Below are 19564 nucleotides of genomic sequence, written 5' to 3' on the forward strand. Positions count from 1 at the left end.
ACATTAATTTCAGATCAGCCTTTTATCTATTTGAATAGAGGAACAGGTTTGAAGAACAGGCTGCTTCTGTTCTTATATTCCTTTGCCATCCATGGTACAGATGAATTGTTCATTAATTTATTGATCCTTAATAACTGAGTGAGTCACCTTGATTCTGAATTTATATATTCTTGCTAGGCTTAGATATTCCATGAGACGAGGCTTACTTATTCAAATGTAAACCAGAATCAATAGGTATAAACCCAGTTCTATAACCATCCATTCTACAGAAAAAACTGTGCTTGTTTCTTCCAACCTTTTTCTCCATATCATCCATATCGAAACTGGGAAATTTCTCCACCAATGCTGCCTGGCCTGCTGAGTATTTCCATCATTTTCTGTTTTTTATGTCACATTCCCAGCATCTGCAGGTTTACTTTTCCAAACTAGGATGTTCTACTGAATTACTGTGCCATATATTACTGACGTTTCCTCTCCACCTGAAGCCCATTGACCCTGTGCAAAGTTGAAAATGAGGTGTTAGATATTGCAGTAAATTCTCTTTCCTTAATCTGAAACATTATTGAGATCTTTTATCATTTTACTTACTGCATCTGAAGGTTGCTGGTTGGACTGTTCACTTTGGTTATTACCTTCGAAGTAATTAGAGATTAGGGTTAGTACAGCTAATTAAAAAATAGGCATGTTGCTTGTACAATATAACTTGCAAATTACCTGGTCTCCTTTGAAAACTGACCGCAGCATAATGAATTTCTTCTTCAATGTACAGTTCTGAGTTCAGGACTGTCTGACTATCTCCTGGTTCCTTTTGATTTTCATTGACTGTGAAGGTGAATTAAATCAGTTTGACACATGAATATGTATTTGAGAAATCCATCATGCTTTTCTCTCAGCTGCTACTTCACTTAATGAGTGTTAAGAAGTAAGACTTTCTGATATATGTTTTGTCCAAGTAGTTATCTTGTGAGAGATTTATCTCACTTAGGCACAGGAGAAAGAGCTGAGTAGGGAGTTTAGCCAAGAGTGTGCTATTAATTTAGCAGATGAGCCACAAAAATCTTGGTGAGTGGATAAGTACAGCTGCTAACCCATCACTCCCAGTGAATAACACTTATTGGAAAAAAAAGACATAAAATGCTGGAGTAACTCAGCGGGTTAGGTAGAATCCTCTGCAGAACATGGATAGGTGGCATTTCTGGAGGGTCCCGACCCAAAACATCATCTATCCATGTTCTCCAGAGGTGCTGCCTGACCCACTGAGTTTGTGCCATATGTGCCACCATGTGGCTTTTTTGTAAGCCAGCATGTGCAGTTCCATGTCTCTAATACTTATTGGAAGATGCTCTACAGACTAGACCAAAAGCAAAATACTGCTGACACTGGAAATCTGAAATAGAACTGAAAATACTAGAATTGCTGATTGGAATGGGCATCAGCTGCTGTGGTTGCCCATGTTTCAGATTGATGCCTTTCGACAGAAGGGATGGGTAAGCAGGATGATGCAATTTAAATTGTGATGCAATGTATTAGCTGATTTGTTGCATTACTTTAGAGAATGAGACAATTGAGGAGGAACACTGGAACAAAAGCATGAATACACGTTTTGACAACAGCTAGATTGAGGCAAAGGTGAAGACGGGCAACCTTACAGGGGTGTATGTAGAAGAAAGGTGATTGTTCAGCTTTGGAAGCAACGCGTACACATAAACGTGAATAAAAAAAGTAACTGGAGATGCTGTTTTACAAAAATAAAAGTGCTGAAGTGACTCGGGAGGTTAGGCACATCTCTGGAGGACATGGATAGGTGATGTTTTGAGTCAGGACCCTTCTGCAGAAGGGGAGAGAAAGCTGGGAAAGGGGTGATGGTGGGACGTCTGGCAAGTGAGAGGTTGATACAGGCGAGGGGGGGGGGGTTAGTTGGTAGATGGGTTTGCAAAGACCATAGATGAAAAGAAGACAAAAGGGTGCAGGAAAGTGAAATATGAAGCCAGAGGAAGAGATATAGGTGGAAGATGACAAGGGGAAGGGGAAGGGGAAAGTGAGATAGTGGTAGAAATGGAGTGCACAGGGAAGAGTGGGGAGAAAAACAGAGAGGGAGTGGTAGTTTGGTACCAACCTGTTGTTCATTTTGGCAGGAAATAAATAACAAAAAGAAGCATGTTATCTCCGTGGTGAGGGATTGCAAAGGTGCAGAAGGATCTAAGTGTCCTTGTGGATAATTTGTAATGGTTAATATGCATGTATATCATGCATTTAAGAAAGTTAATGTTATTATTAGGGTCTGAAGCAGGATCCTCAACTGAAACATTGCCTATCCATTAACTCCACAGCTGTTGCCTGACCAACTGAGTTATTTCAGTATTTTGTGTTTTGCTGAAGATTCCTTGGAACTGTGTTATTATTTATTGTGAGGGGAATTGAATACAAATATAGGGAGACTTTGGTTATATCAGACATAGGTCATGACACATCTAGTGTAATATGTATGGTATTGGTTTCATTAGTGATAGAAGAATATTATCACATGCAAAACAGATCTGAGAAGTTTGCCACATTAATAACTTGAATAGGCAGGTTGTCTTATGAATAAAGATCAGGCAGGCTAGGCTTATATCTGTACGAGAATAAAAAATAAATAGGGGCATAACTGAAATGTTAGACACGGTGAGGACTTGAATGATGGATGTGAAAAGCATGATTCATCTTGACAGTTGTCACCCATTAAGATTAAGGTGTTGAAGAGGTTCACATAGAAACATAGAAAATAGGTGCAGGTGTAGGCCATTCGGCCCTTCGAGCCTGCGCCGCCACGTGTTGTATAAACACTCCATTTAATACTTAAACAATACAGCTCAATAATTAGTACAAAAAGGCAAGGTGCGTTAACATGTGAACTGTGAAGTGAGGGCTAGCTCTGTCGTCTGCTGCACCCCATCAGCTGACCACGGAGGTTGGCGTTGATTGGTCGGCCCAGATCACGCCAGTTCACGTGAGATTTTGAGCTCGCCGAACAAAGGTTCGAGACCAAAGTAACTCGGCCACATGATGGCGCCACAGTGTCACCCATTTAAGACAGAGTAAAGATGGAGATTTTTTTTCTTTTGATGCTGCTGAGTCTTTAAATGGTCTTCTTCAAAGATTAGTGGTAGAGGAGGAGACTACAATCAGACCAGACACAAATTTATGAAACCGACTTGAAGTGCTGAGTGGCCAGTTCCTTTTCCAATTTCTTACATATCTATAATTTCTGTCATAAAAGTCCACAAAATTTACAGAGGAAAATTTGTTTTTTGTGAGACTAAATCTAAAGAGTTGGAAACTGTAAATGTACTAAATTGTGAAAGCTAACGGCTAATGATTTCCACACAAAATGCCTAATGAAATATAAATTTATTAATATTTACTTCAATTTTTCAAGGCTTAACATATGATAGTAGTTACGGAATGAGTGATAAATGTAATGAAGTTCATCGATAAAATGACTGAGAAATTAATCAGTCCAATACAATTATATTGCCTTTCAAATGTGCTTGATAAAGTGCCACTTGATAATCCAAGAGATAAAAATGGAAGTAATACTGAGTATATGAAATTAAGATTTTCTTTTTAGTTTTTTCCTTCTCCTTTTCTCCCAGTTACAGAATGGTGAGATGCAAAAACAGGATGTAAATTAAGAAATGAAGCATCTCTACAAATTGCAGACACTCTACTGGTGCATTACAACATAGGGGCAGAAGCTTAATTTTAGAGCTGAATTCTCTTGAGGGGATTCAATACAAATATATCGAGACTATGCATCAGTCATATCAGGCATAAGTTATGCCACATCTGGAGTAACATGTACAGTATTAGTCTCATTAGTTATAGAAGAATGTTACTATGAGAGAAACGGTTCTGAGAAGTTTTCCAACTTAATAACTGGATTAGGTAAATTGTTTTATCAATATAGGTCAGACAGGCTTGTATTACATCAGCAGGAGAATAAAAGATTAAAAGGGGGCATAACTGAAACATGTAAGACCCAGAGAGGCCTTGAATGATGGATGTGGAGAACATGGTTCACCTTGCGAGGTAATCTAGAACTGTACTGATTGTGAATGATCAGCCATGACCTCAATGAATGGCGGTGCTGATTCGAAGGGCCGAATAGCCTACTCCTGTACCTATTGTCTATTGTTTTAAAAATAAGGCACCACCTATTTAAGACAAAGGTGGAGATTTTTGTTTTGTTTTGAGGGTCCTATGTATTTGGAAGTTCTTCTTCCACGATTGGTGAAAGAGGAGGAGACTGCAATTAGACCAGACACAATTTTATGAAACCACAGAGCTGGCTTGAAGTGCTGAGTGGCCAGATCCTGTTCCAATTTCTTGTGTAGCTAGATTCATAGAAACCACATAGTTATACAAAGGAGATGTTGTTTTGTGAGACTAAAGTTAGAGTTGGAAGCTGTAAATGCACCAAGTTGTGAAATCTATGACAAATGATTTCCACAGAAAATGACTAATGGTATAATGATATTTACTTGCATTTTCAAAGGCTTAATATACTGTATGGTAACACTGATGTGTTACTAATTACTGATGTGCCTGAGTAATACGTTTAATTGTTCGTTGACAAAATAACAGATAAATTTAATCAGTGCAATACATCTATATTGCCCTTCAAATATGCTTTATAAAGCACCACTTGGTAACACAATAGATAAAACCAGAAGTAATATTGGGTTATGAAATTAAATGGTGATAAGCAAAAACATGGGTGTAAATTTGTATGACAGTGAAGCAAAATCTGGGTGTAAAGTACCTATACAAATTCCACACACTCTCCTGATGGAGTACAACGTCAGGCCAAGTTGCTGAATACTACAGCTGAATTCTTCAATGCTTGTGGAGAATAATCCTCACAAAGTACTGCTGTGGGGGACAAATTAAGAATCTCTAATGTGAGATAAATATCTTGTGATGTTAAGAATGTCTGTACCAAGATTGGCAGCTCAAGTTAAAATTCAGATCAGCCATTTATCTATGTGAATGGAGTTGCAGACATGGGGTATCATAGACTTCTTTTGTTCTTATTATTCCTTTGTGACTCATGGCACTGATGGTAATTCCTATAACCCATTGATCCATAGTATCTGGGATTAAGCATGATTTGGGAGTTGTATTCCCTTGCTACGTTTAGATATTCCACAAGATAGGACGGTACAGTGGCGCAGCGGTAGAGTTGCTGCCTTACAGAGCTTGCAGCGCCAGAGACCCGGGTTTGATCCCAACTACGAGTGTTATCTGTACAGAGTTTGTACGTTTTCCCTGTGACCAAGAGGGTTTTTATCGAGATCTTCGGTTTTCTCCCATACGCCAAAGACGTGCAGGATTGCAGGTTAATTGACGGTGTAAGTGTAAATTGTTCCTAGTGTGTGTAGGATAGTATTAATATGTGAGGATCGCTGGTTGGTGCGGACTCGATGGGCCGAAGGGCCTGTTTCCACGCTGTATCTCTAAACTAAATTAAAAAAATTAAACTGGATTTAAATCTTTTTAACGTAATCCTAAATCAATTCATATAAATCTCTGCATATCCATCAGGTTCTGCAATTGTTCATTCTATAGCAAAGGTTGTCTTTGCTTTTTTTTTCACTCTAAGTATATGGTTGTAATTTACTAAATCTGAAGGCTGCAGGGTGGATCTCTCATCAAGGATAGAATAAAAGGATAGGAAAAAGAAGCAGTAGTAGGACATTCAACCCTACAGACCTGTTTTCATTGAACCCTATCAATGTTGATCATCCATTTCACTTCTGTGTTTCCACCTTCACCCTTGATCCCTTATCAAGCAATTTAAGCAATTTATTAAAATTAAATATTAGGATTAATATTTATGAAGGAAACTGTTCAAAACATTGATTGTGCAACAGAACTTGCAATTACCTGGTCTCTTTTTGAATCTGACAGCAGCATAATGAATTTCTTCACTGCACCGTTCAGTGTTTGGGTTTGTCTGACTGCTTTCTGGGTTCCTTTGATCTTCATTGACTGTGAAATGAATTGAATTAGTTTAATTGTTGAAAACATGTTTGAGAAATTCAGCATTTTTTTCTCTCTGCAACTGTTTCATGTTGTCAGTTTAAGCATTTATCCTGTAGTAAGTACAGGATAAATATCTTTAACTTACATGGACACTGGAAAAGGGATGAGGACGAAATTAACATGAGGTTTTATGCTGAGCTGATGCAATTAAATTGCTTGATAAGGGATCAAGGGTGAAGGTGGAAACCGGTGGGCGGCGCGACTTTCGTCAGCAGCGGCCTCTGCAGTCCGTCTGCGTTTTTATTATTTTATGTCTTATGTTTTTATGTAGTTTTTGTTATTTTTGTTGGGGTATGTGTGTGGGGGGGGTGGGGGGTGGTGTGGGGGGGGGGGGGGTGGGGGTAACTTTTAAATCTCTCCCTGCACGGGAAACCCGACCTTTTCTTTGTCGGGTCTCCGTTGTCGTTGGGGCTGCAACGAGGAGCGGCCTCCAACAGGAAGACCGGGGGCTGTGGTGCCAACTACTCACCTCACCGTCGCGGAGCTGGCCGAGTCCAGAGCGGGTGGAGCTGTGGTGGACGCTGCTGCGACCCGACCCCCGGAGATTCGGTGGCTGCAACTGCGGGTTTGGCGGGCGGCACCGGGAGCCCGCGGGTCCCTGGAGGGAGACCGCTTTTCAGGGCTTCCGCAACGGCGACTTCTCCCGCCCGAGTTGCGGGGTTGAAGAGCACCTGAGCGGGGCCTTACAGCACCGCCCCGCGCGGCTTGGAATGGCTGCGGGACTGCGAGCGCGCGCCGGGGGCTCTAACACCAAGACCCGGTGCGCGGCCTTGCATCACCCGGCGTGGCTTTAATGGCTGCGGGACAATTCGCCATCGCCCGCCGGGGGCTTTGACTTTGACTTTGACTCTGACATCGGGGGGGAGAGTGCAGTGGAGAGATAAGTTTTTTTGGCCTTCCATCACAGCAATGTGATGGATGTTTATGTAAATTATGTTGTGTCTTGGGTCTATTTGTTTGTAATGTATGGCTGCAGAAACGACATTTCGTTTGGACCTCAAGGGGTCCAAATGACAATAAATTGAATTGTATTGTATTGTATTGTATTGTATTGTATTGTATTGAATTGTATTGTAAGACCAATAGAATCTTGGTGAATGGATAAAGCTAGGTACTAACCCTCCACTCCTGGCAACTAATGCTCTGCTGGAAATAACCAAATGCAAAATATTCTAGATGCTGACAAAACAAAACAGACAATACTATAATTATGTACCAGTGATAACTGTGGGAAGAGAAACGGAATCAAATTTCAGGTTGATAACTTTTCATTAGAAACTATTCTTAAAATTGATCCTTGGGCTAAAAGGTCAACTAGTTGTCCTTCCACTGATGCTGACTGGCATGATGAGCAATTCCAGCCTTTTCTGTTATATCTCTGCAGAGTAAAATCATGTTTAATTCACGCCGATATGAGTCTTAATAGTCTCACAGAATTAGAGAACATTTACAATGCAAGAGAACAGTTGACTCATTATGTCTGTGCAAGTGAAAAATTAACTGACCAACCTCTAATGTCACTAATAACTTTTAATGATAGGCCCACAGCTCTTCAGGCCAGGCCTCTTCAATAATTGTGAAGAATGTTCCTACCTTAGCCCTCCTCTCAGATTTGACTTTCAAAGCTGCCACTATCTACATGAAAATAAATTCCCTCATTTCCTCTCGAAACCGCCTATTACTTTAAGTCTCAGCCCTTTTCGATGATGTTTTGATTCATCAGCTAGGAGAAATAGAGCTATTCTACTTACTCTATGTAAATCCCCCAAACCCCATCTACAACTCAATTAAATTCTATCTTAGCCTTCTCTGTTACTAAGAAAACAACTCCAGCTTTCCCAAGCTTTCCTCTGAGTTGCAAGTTTTATAGTCGTTCGTAAATCTCTTCTGTACCATCTCCAGTGCAACTGCATCTATCCCGTAATGTAGTGATCAGAACTCTGATCAGTATTCAACTGTGTTAAATCAGTGCATTTCTTTATGTATGCATTTCTTTCAGGATATGGATATATATTGCCAGCATTTATTGCCCCCCCTCTCAAATTGTCCATGAGAAGATGGTGGGAAGCTCTCCTTTTCATCTGCACACTGACTTTTAGCACACTGTTCCCTGCACATTGTTTGCACCTCAACCTCTCATTTCAGACCATTGAGTTTCCCAGTGCAGTTGCTTAAAACTTTCACATGAGCACTAAGCTTTGTGCATATGTTTTAGTTTAGTTTAGTTTAGTTTAGTTTAGTTTAGAGATACGTATGGAAACAGGCCCACTGAGTCCACACTGAGCATTGATCACATGTTTATACGTTCTACGTTATTTCACTTTCTCATCCACTCCCTATACATTAAGGGCTTAAGATCAATTAGCCTACAAATCCACACATTTTTGGAATGTGGGGTGAAATTGGAGCACCTGTAGGAAATTCATTGGGTCACAGAGTACATGCAAATTCCACACGAACAGCACCAGAGGTCAGGATTGAGCCAGGGTCTCTGGCACTGTGAGGTAACAGCTCTACCAGCCACACCACTGTGCTGCCCGTTTTTTCTCAGTGGGAACTTGTAATGCTGCCTTGTCCTCATGACACAGCTCACAATTGTCTGGCATTTAAATCAGTGCAGGTACCAGTTTCTCCTACCTGGTTTATGGATCCTGCTGTGGTAGATAATTGTTGCTCCAACAAGGCAAAGAAGAAGCACAAGGACCATGGGTATGACTATGTGGCTCAAATAAGTCCTCTTAACTGATGCTGGAAAGAAAAATAAGGAAATGAGGAGAATAAAAAAACAGAAAAAAGTAAATGAGTAGTTGATCGTTGATGCAGACAATTAACTTCTTTTTGTGTGATATCCTTATTATAAAACTGATCTTGGATGTGTATTTATTTGTGTGATGTTTGTGTGCGATTCACATCTCCTCGAAAACACGACGTGTTAATGGTGACATTTTTACATATTCCAATATAGATTTATGCTGTGAAGTCAAAAATCGCCTTATCTGATTATTTCTTGAGTTATTTATGAAAATCTTCACAAATGTGCAGAAACTTGGGAAAAAAATAACTGCTTTTTCCCTGTCCTTACAGCTGTGACATCACAATGGGATTGTCACCCTGCTTGCAACATTGTTGCGATCTAAATACACTGAGTTCTGCAAGCCCTAGCAAGTGCAAATACATTTTCTAAAGTCACAGTACACTGAGTTCTGCTAGCTAGCAAGTGCAAATGCATTTTTTTTTAAGTTTAAAAATGAGGGAGGGTGCATAAGGCAAAAAGAGCAGCCCCTGCGCAGTTGTCGCCTATGGGTGAATGAGGAATGGGTTGGATTGGTTGACCAGGCCTCCCGTGTGACAGGACCCAAGGGTCTCACTTGGTCTAGTTTCTCTATAAAATCATTAAATATTTAGTTTTGAGAAAAAAATATACAACATAACAAGGATAAGTGGACAGTCTTTTCACACCCTAAACAGAACAGCTTACAGAAAGAGACTTCAGATACTGTTGGTGGCTAAGGAAGAAATTGGGAGAATCCTAGAAGAGATATTTGCATCATCTTTACCCATAGGGAGGTAAAGAAAGACTAGAGGGTAGGTAATGGTGTACCTTTATATAAGAAGGGGTGCAAGGGTAAGTTCAGGTGAGTCTGAAGAAGGGTCTTGACTCGAAGCATCACTCATTCTTTCTCTCCAGAGATGCTGAATTACTCCAGCATTTTTGCTACCTTTAAGTTCAGGTGAGCCTGATTTCAGTGATGGATAAGTTACTGGAGTGTTTATTCAGGGTCAGAATTTCCCACCATTTGAATAGTTAAGGGTTGTTTAGGGATTGTCAGCACAGCTGTGTGTGTCTCAAATTTGATATAATGTTTTAAAGAGGTCACCAAGAAGATTGACAGATGTGGAAATTGTTTATATGGACTTAAGCAAGACATTTGACAAGTTCCTGCAAGCTTGGCAAACCCTGAAGGTTAGACCACATGAGACCTAGGGTTAGTTAGCCAGATGGATTTAAAATTGGCGCGGTGAATGGAGTCAGAGGTTGGCGGTGGCGGGTTGTTATTCTGAATGGAGGCTCAGGACTATTGTGTGCCACAGCGATCTGTGCTGGGTCCACCGTTGTTTGTCATCACTTTGGTTGATATTGTAGTTAAAGTACTCAGTACATTTTCAGCTGACACCAAATTTGGTGGTATAGTGAACAGTGAGGAATCTTACAATTGTTGCTTTGTGTAGGAGGCTGAGGGATGACCTTATACAATAACTGTTTACAAAATCATGAGAGGAATAGATAAGGCAAATGATCACAGTCTTTTTCATGGGATGGGGGAGATTGAAGGAATAAGTTTAAGGTGAGAGGAGAAAGATTTAAGAGATGTGATGGGCATTTTCTTCATGCAGTGGGTGGTTCACAAATGCACCAAGCTACCAGAAGAAACTGTAGAGGTGAACACAATAACCACATTTAAAAGACATTTAGACAGATCCATGGATAGGAACTGTTTAAAAATACTTGGGCTGTGCACAGGCAAATGGGATTAGTTCAATTATAAAACATTGTCAGCATGCAAGTGGGTGCAAGAGCCTGTTCTCACACTGTACAACTCTGATTCCAAGTTGCTTCATGCCATATTTGAAAACTTGTTGGACATCCTAAACATGTATTGGTTGCTACAGATCAGCATCTTCAATTGAGCATTGCTATTTTAAGCTGTTGAGTCTCCCTGAAAGACATTGCACTTGGCAAGTGTGGAAGTAGAGCTATTGCCAATTCTCTGACCTCATTTATTTATAAATCAGAAACGGAGCCAAGGGTTTCAGAAACATCTTGGCCCCAATGCTACAAGTGCAATGTTGATACATTCTTGCTTGCACCAAATGTTCCCTTTTAGTTTCTCTCTTTAATATTAAACATCTAGTTAAGAAAATTAATCCTCATATTTTTACATTGTAAGAAAGGTTTTATAAATTGAAATGGCTGGCGCACTTAATTATTGATGAAGTGCACAGGCACATTGTATCAGTGATGTTAACTGTCTTTGGACAATAACATAATACCTATGTCAATGGCCTAAAGACCTCTCAGCCTCTGGCAGTTTAGTGATGTCAATAAAATACAAAAGATTAAGGAAAATTTGCAACCAGTTTCAAAATTAAATTTGACTAGTTATCTTTCTGCAGCTGAACACATGATACTGCAGTGTGGATGAGCAAGAAACAGGATAGCAATGGGCTTATAAGCAAGGCATGTGCAGTATAGATGAATGATGCCTATAATACATGATAGTAATAAAACAAATCAGTTCTTGCTAATTATAATAACTAGTTTAGTTTACTTTATTATTGTCATGTATACCAAGGTACAGTGAAAAGCTTTTGTTTGCGATTTATCCAGTCAAAGAAAATACTATACATCAATACAATCAAGACATCCACAGTACACAGATAAAGGATACAATATTTAGTGCAAAGATAAAATTGAAATAATAGGATTAGGTTTAGGTTTATTACTACCGCGTGTACCGAGGTACACTGAAAAGCTTTGTTTTGCATGCCATTGCATTATACCCCACTTTACACATTATTAAACAACTTCAACACTTACCAGTAACTTCAAGCTGGATTGTGGTAAAACTTCTCGGCATTTGCCGGTTAAACACAAGGCATGTCCACCCTCTGTTGCGATGCCCAATCTTCGGAATGAACAGTGATAGATTGTTGTTTCCTTCTCTCGTGGAGTTAAATGTCTGTTCTAGAGCAATGTTTTTCCCTTCATTTTCCATCCAAATGAGCCTTGTTGTTTCTCTAATCCGAGAAACTGAGCAGGTAAGGATTACATCGTCTCCTTCAGCCAGAGGGTGAGAGGGAAATACTGTCACTACAATCAAAGAAAGCCTTTGTTTCAGCGATGGATGATGTTAGGGTAGTTCAACCCAAATATTTTTCACTCGGTCACAACATTTTTACTTGTCATTAACTAATATCATAAAAGTAATGCATAACTATTCAAACCTGGAACCCATTCTACAGAATTCATTCTCTACAGAACAAGCTTGAACAGCTTTGTGCCACCAGTTCAAAGCCAGTACATTAGCAAATGGAAGCTCTCCCATTGAGGGGCTGTAGTGTTCAACAAACTATTCCCATGCAGGAATTCAACCCATGGCCATTTGATTACACAGGGCAATTCAGCTCAGCTCTGAAGAATTGTTCTTTATGCAGTCCTAATGGATCCTAAAGATAGCTTGGGATGAGAAATGTTATATGACCATCTTAGTTCATGTACCTGGATAGCTCATTACTTGAAATATTTATTTGTTCTTTCCACCACATGCTCCCACACTGCTGACTATTTCCAGCTTTTTCAGTTTTCTTTCCTTATTTTCACAGTCTGCAATTATTTCATGTTAAGGCCTGAGAGTTTCCCCTTTACAGAAGGCAACATTTTCTTCTGGACCTACTTTCAGTTCTCAGCATCTGACTGTACATGTGGATGGCTGAATGTCTATTGACCTGTAATCTTCCTAATCATACTCCAGTGGTATATTTGTTGAGTACAAATGGTTTGGTTCACACTCAACTCTGAATCTAAATCCATTAGTTTGAAGCAGCTGCCTAACACTCCTGCTTCCCCCTGTTATAATTAGATATTGATTCTGTGCTCCTGGATTATTTTCTCCATTCATTCGCAAGAATTTCATTGTCCTATATCTGGGACACATGACAATAAACTCTCTTGACTTGACAGATGCATGGATGGGAAAGGTTTAGAGGGATATGGGTCAAACACAGGCAAATAGGACTAGCAAAGATGGGTGTCTTGGTCGGCAAAGATAAGTTGTCCTCTCCTGAGGGGCCTGCTTCTGTACTGTATGACTCGATAACTCTGAAGGGGAAAGTGTAAAAGGAATAGGGGAGATCTAAAATCAGAAGGGAATATGGGTACATGTTTGTTCAAATGTATGAGCAAACTTGTCCAACATTCCAGAACCCCAGCGTTTGACAAGGTGTCTGCGGCTGGAATCCCATGAACCTCTTGCGGCATCTCAACCAGGAAAACAACAGGTGCCGTACATTTCCTTTTGGTTTTTCCAATAAATTTCCAGGTCTGCAACAGAGGCTGATGGAACTCTTACAGAACTCTTTCTTTGCCGCTGAATTAAAATTCCAGGACTTACCTTTGGTGGTTATCAGTTCAACTGTCGTCACTTTGGCTGTGTCCATGGTGCACGTGTAATTTCCCGCATCTTCAAACTTTACAGGAGTAATCTGCAGGGGGAAACTCATCCCATTGAAATGTGGCAGCCTGACTCGATTCCAAGACGATGAGATAATTGGATTCCTTTCTTTCGTGTTAGCAGAAGATATCTTCCTTTCCTGTGCTGCTTCATTGTATTGTTTCAAATACCACGCGGATTGATTGCAGCTGGGCAGACAATCACAGTTCAGAGACAGCGAATTACCATCAAAAATTGGCCCGTAAATTGTAGACTCCTTACCATAGGTAGCTGAAATAGACATTCAGAGGAGGAGTTAATGGAGCACAAAGAGGGAGGGAGAGGGAGAAGAAGAGGGGGAGGGAGGGGGGAGAGTGAGAAGGAGAGGGGGAGAAGAAGAGGGAGGAGGGAGGTGGGCAAGGAGGGAGGAGAGAGGGAGAAGGAGGGAGAGAATGGGAGAGAGTGAGGGGGCATCAGGGAAGGAGGTAGAGAGGGAGAGAGAGGGAGAGGGGATAAAGGAGGGAAAGAGAAGGAGGGGAGGATAGGGAAGGAGAGGGATGGAGGAGAGAAAGATGGGAGAGTGGGTGGGAGGAGGGGTGTTGGGGTAGATGGGGAGGGGGAGGGAGGGAGAGGGGAGGAGGGGTGTTGGGGTAGATGGGGAGGGGGAGGGAGAGGGAAGGGAGAGTGAGAGGAGATAGTGGGAAAGGGAGAGGAAGAGGGAGAGGGAGGAGGAGGGGGAGGGGGAGGGGGCGAGAAAACGAGCGACCAATGGAACAGATTCTTAAGCTCCATTTTCATATCTGCCTCCCCTGCCACCCCCAGCAGTGCATTCCAGGCACTGTTCACTCTGCACAAAAACCTTGCCCCACACATCTCTTGCAACCTTGCCCCTAACACCTTCAAGCTATGCCCTATAGTCCTTCATATTTTCACTTTGGGAAAATGGTTTATACCGTCTAATTATGCATCTCATCATTTTATATACTTCTATCAGGTCTCCCCTCAACCTCCAGCATTCCAGAGAAATGAATCCATCTCTTCAACCTCCCATTATAACTAATATATTATAATCCAGGCATCATTCTAGTGAACCTCCTCTGCACCCTCACCAAAGCCTCAACATCCTTCTGTGTAGAGTGGAGGGGGTGGGAGGGGTGGGCATTTGGGGGGGGGAGGACTAGAAACCCACACAATATTCCAAATGTGGCCTAACCAAAGTCCTATAAAGCTCCATCATGGCTTCTTGACTCTTATACTCAATGCCCCATCCAATGAAGCAACCATATGCCTTATTTACCTCTCTATCTTCCTGTGATGCCACTTGCAGGCAGTTGCAGTCTTGGAACCCGAGACCCCTCAGTACACCAGTGCTCTGATAGGTCTTACCATTAATTGACATGAATATTTACATCAGCCCCAGAACCAGCACCATCACCAACTTCTGCACCAGCATCAGACCCTTTGTCAAATATCCACATCAACAGCAGCAATAAATGAACATGCTGAGTAAGAATGCAGAGCGAGCAAAACTCTGTTAATTCATTGACCACATGGACCAAATACCCAGCAGCTTTTCTAATTCTGTAGCTTACTCCTTATTCTTAAACTGTGGCCCCTGGTTCTGGACTCCCCCAACATCGGGAACATGTTTCCTGCCTCTAGCGTGTCAAATCCCTTAACAATCATATTTCAATGAGATACCCTCTCATCTTTCGAAACTCCAGAGTGTACATGCCCAGCTGCTCCATTCTCTCAGCATATGACAGTCCCACCATCCCTGGAATTATCCTTGTAAACCTACGCTGCACTCCCTCAATAGCAAGAATGTCCTTCCTCAAATTAGGGGACCAAAACTGCACACAATACTCCAAGTGTGGTCTCACTGGGGCTCTGTACAACTGCAGAAGGACCTCTTTGCTCCTATATTCGATTCCTCTTGTTATAAAGGCCAACATGGCATTCGCTTTCTACACTACCTGCTGTACCTGCATGCTTACTTTCATAGACTAATGTACAAGGACCCCCAGATCCCGTTGTACTTCCCCTTTTCCCAACTTGACGCCGTTTAGATAGTAATCTGCCTTCCTGTTTTTGCTACCAAAGTGGATAACCTCACATTTTCCACATTAAACTGCATCTGCCATGCATCTGCCCACTCCCCCAACCTGTCCAAGTCACCCTGCATTCTCATAGCATCCTCCTCACAGTTCACACTGCCATCCAGCTTTGTGTCACCTGCAAATGTTACTTTGAATCCCTTCATCCAAATTATTGATGTATATTGTAAATAGCTGCGATCACAGCACCGAGCCTTGCGGTACCCCACTAGTCACTGCCTGCCATTCTGAAAGGGACCCGTTAATCCCTACTCTTTGTTTCCTGTCTGCCAACCACTTCTCAATCCATGTCAGCACTCCACCCCCAATACCATGTGCCCTAATCTTGCCCACTAATCTCCTATGTGGGACCTTATCAAATGCTTTCTGAAAGTCCAGGTACACTACATCCACTGGCTCTCCCTTGTCCATTTTCCTAGTTATATCTTCAAAAAATTCCAGAAGATTAGTCAAGCATGATTTCCCCTTCGTATATCCATGCTGACTCGACCGATCCTCTTACTGCTATCCAAATGTTCGGCTATCTCATCTTTTATAATTGACTCCAGCACCTTCCCCACCACCAATGTCAATCTAACTGGTCTATAATTCCCTGTTTTCTCTCTCCCGCCTTTCTTAAAATGTGGGATAACATTAGCTACCCTCCAATCCACAGGAACTGATCCTGAGTCTATAGAACATTGGAAAATTATCACCAATGCATCCACGATTTCAAGAGCCACTTCTTTAAGTACCCTGGGATGCAAACCATCAGGCCCTGGGGATTTATCAGCATTCAGTCCTATCAGTCTATCCAACACCATTTCCTGCCTAATGTGGATTTCCTTCAGTTCCTCCGTCACCCCAGATCCTCTGGCCACTCCTATATCAGGAAGATTGTTTGTGTCCTCCTTAGTGAAGACTAGTGAAAGTACCTGTTCAACTCACATGCCATTTCCTTGATCCCCATAATAAATTCACCTTATCCGGTTTTCAAGGGTCCAACTTTGGTCTTAACTAATTTTTTCCTCATCACATACCTAAAGAAGCATTTACTATCCTGCTTTATATTCAGGCTAGCTTACCTTCGTACCTCATCTTTTCTCCCCGTATTGTCTTTTTAGTTATCTTCTGTTGTTCTTTAAACATTACCCAATCCTCTTGCTTCCCGCTCATCTTTGCTTCGTTGTACTTCTTCGCTTTAATTTTTATACTGTCCCTGACGTCCCTTGTCAGCCATGGTCGTCCCTTTCTCCCCTTGGAATCTTTCTTCCTCCTAGGAATGAGCTAATCCTGCACCTTCTGTATTATTCCTAGAAATACCTGCCATTTTTGTTCCAGTTATCCCTGCTAGTGTATCTTTCTAGTCAACTTTGGCCAGCTCCTCCCTCATGGCCCCATAGTCCCCTTTATTGGTTGAGGTTTATTATTATCACATGTGAAAAACTATGTTTTGCATGCCAACCCAACAGATGAGATAATACAAAAGATAGATACAATCAAGTCAAACTCAGTACAACAGGTAGAGTAAAGGGGAAGATAATAATGCAGAATATAGTTCTCAGCAGTGTAGCACATCAGTTCCTTCAACAAATCCAATGTCTGCAATGGGGTAGAGGTGAATTGGATAGTACCCTAGCTTGGGTAAGTACCTTTCAGGATTCTGATATTGGAGTGGAAAAAGCTGTTCCTGATTCTACTGATGCGTGCTGTCAAGCTACAGTATACTGTTTGCCCAACGGGAGGAGGGAGAAGAAAGAATGAGTGGTACAATTCTTTGATCGTTGCGGCTGGTTTTGACCTGAATACAGTAATTTTCTGCAATAGCGTGATATTTACTCCAAGCAGATTTTGCACTTACACATACTGGTGTACAATTCAACATCAACAGTGAGAACTGTTCTTCTTTGATCTTGTATTTCACAAGCATATCGTTCCTTATCCTGCATTTGGACATCATGGACTATCAGATAGACTGTGTTATTCAGCTGAATCTGGTCTGTGTTGTTCCTTCCAGCCTGTTGAGAAGGTTTTTTCTCTGTCCAGTGAAGACTGACGGTATCAGGGAGCTTGGAGATAGTACAGTGCAGGGTAACATCACTGCCCCAAAACTGATACCGAGGATCCCGCTCAACTGCATGTTAAATAAAGATAAAGTAATGAAAGAAAATGAAATTAATTGGAATTGTTAACCTAGGATATTATTCTTCTCTATTTATTCCTTATTACTTTAATGTCATCACTATATGAAAATGACAAATACTATATGATGTAGGAATTTCTGAAAGCAGAAAGTATTTGCACAAGTTTGTAATGCCCCTGTCCCACTTAGGAAACCTGAACGGAAACCTCTAGTGACCTTGCCCACAACCCAAGGTTTCCATGAGGTTGTCGGGAGAGAGAAGGGGGAGAGAAGGGGGAGGAGAAGGGGAGGAGAAGGGGAGGAGAAGGGGAGGAGAAGGGGAGGAGAAGGGGAGAGAAGGGGGGGGAGAAGGAGTGGAGACAGTTTTAAGAAGTTTAATAAAGTTAGCGGGCATTTTACCTACCGGCAGGTCTTCCAGGTCCTGAAAACTCCAATGAGCCAATCAAAATGGCCGGTCAGCGAAGGAGATGGCCTTCGATTGCCTGTAAGTAAATAGCGACGTCACGCCACTGGCTTCGACCAAACGGCAACCTATTTTTAGTCGAGGCCAGTTTTGATTTTGTTGAAACAATCGAAGCAACCTAGATGAAGCCTCGACCACGCGGAAACCACTTTCGACCATTAGGGAGAGTGACCAAAACCTCCGGCGACCTCATGGAAACCTTGGGTCGCGGCAAGGTCACCAGAGGTTTCAGTTCAGGTTTCCTAAGTGGGACAGGGGCATTATATTGTTAACCCAGGAGACTTATATACTGGAGAGGCATGATTGGAAATGAGGTCAAGAAGGTGAAGCTAACGTAAAGTGTGAATAGGAGAGGCAGTAAATATATTTGGGAAGTGTTTAGATTGTAATACAAAGCCAAACTGGAGCAAAGATAAACGTAGGATGTTTGTAAAGCAGGATGTTTGTAAAGCAGGTTGAGGGGAATAAAACTGATCCTAAGAGAAGAGGAATCACTTTATTACACCCATTTACATGATAAATGGGAGAATGCTTTCTGAAGCAGAGGATGAAAAGTCTTTCCTGTTGGTTTTCACTAGAGGCAACTACAACAGAAATAAAACAAGGATCAAAGACTACGATGAAATGTTATTGGTGAATTATTTAAAAGTAAAATCCACATGACATGAATGGGACAAAATACTGTAAGTGTTGTGTCAGTGAAGCATTTTGGACCATCAGAGTGCTTCCTAGTATGTACACTCAAGGTCTGAATAAACGGGAAACTCACATCTGCTGTATGAGATTTTCTTTGTGTGCTGTCCTGAACTAAGCCGTCATTGATAGGGTGACTGGCCCATATGAAAGCCAGATTGAGGATACAGGTCAGACACACAGTTCCTTCCAACACTAGGCAATAACACAGGAGTAAAGGAAAAGGAAAGGGAATCACAATTCATCGGTTCCGACTGGGTGAGAAGGGGTGGAGGCTCTGGAAATTATAGAGAGCTGATCAAGAGTAATGGGGAAATGATTGTCACAAACAGGCATATAGTACAAAACAGGACCTTCAGAGTATAATTCTGCACCAATTATCAAACACTCTTCCATCAATCCTACACTAATCCTACACTAATCCCACCTCTCTCCCTGCGTTTCCATCAAATAATCCATTAAGATACACTTCATCTGGGCCAAATGCAGGCTAATTGGACTAGTTTAGATGGGGCATCTTGGTCCAATATGAACAAATTGTGCTGAAGGGCCTGTTTCCATGCTATATGACTCTATACCCTCCAGATTATACCACTCACCTACCAAACTATAAGCAATTTACTGTGGCCAATTAAACATCAACCAGCACATTTTTGTTCATGAAATTTTCTGCAGACAGTGGTCATTGACAAATCCACACCTGACTCCTGAAGAGTGTTTCTGATTTGTCGGGCAGGTTATTTTTGGGTTATTTTTCTTTATTATAGAGATAATTCTTCTGTCATCAGCTGTGTAGGTCTTCCTTGGCCTGTCAGTCCTTTTGCGATTAGTAAGCTCACCAGTGCTCTCTTTCTTCTTAATGTTGTTCCAA

The 19564-nt window shown here is 41.5% G+C and overlaps 1 protein-coding gene across 1 annotated transcript; it reads right to left on the reverse strand.

Annotated features, from left to right (window-relative positions):
• LOC116978605 lies at positions 1 to 17500 on the reverse strand. Its single transcript, XM_033029871.1, has 8 exons — positions 17256 to 17500; positions 13260 to 13589; positions 11687 to 11959; positions 8725 to 8835; positions 5929 to 6033; positions 715 to 822; positions 589 to 632; positions 1 to 495 (listed from the first exon to the last, which is right to left on the reverse strand). Exons 1-8 carry the CDS (start codon positions 17341 to 17343, stop codon positions 436 to 438), a joined length of 1119 nt encoding a protein of 372 aa, XP_032885762.1. The 5' UTR covers positions 17344 to 17500; the 3' UTR covers positions 1 to 435.
• Positions 17501 to 19564: the final 2064 nt, after the last annotated feature.

The sequence above is a fragment of the Amblyraja radiata genome, chromosome 11, assembly GCF_010909765.2.
Source record: "Amblyraja radiata isolate CabotCenter1 chromosome 11, sAmbRad1.1.pri, whole genome shotgun sequence".
Lineage (NCBI taxonomy): Eukaryota > Metazoa > Chordata > Chondrichthyes > Rajiformes > Rajidae > Amblyraja > Amblyraja radiata.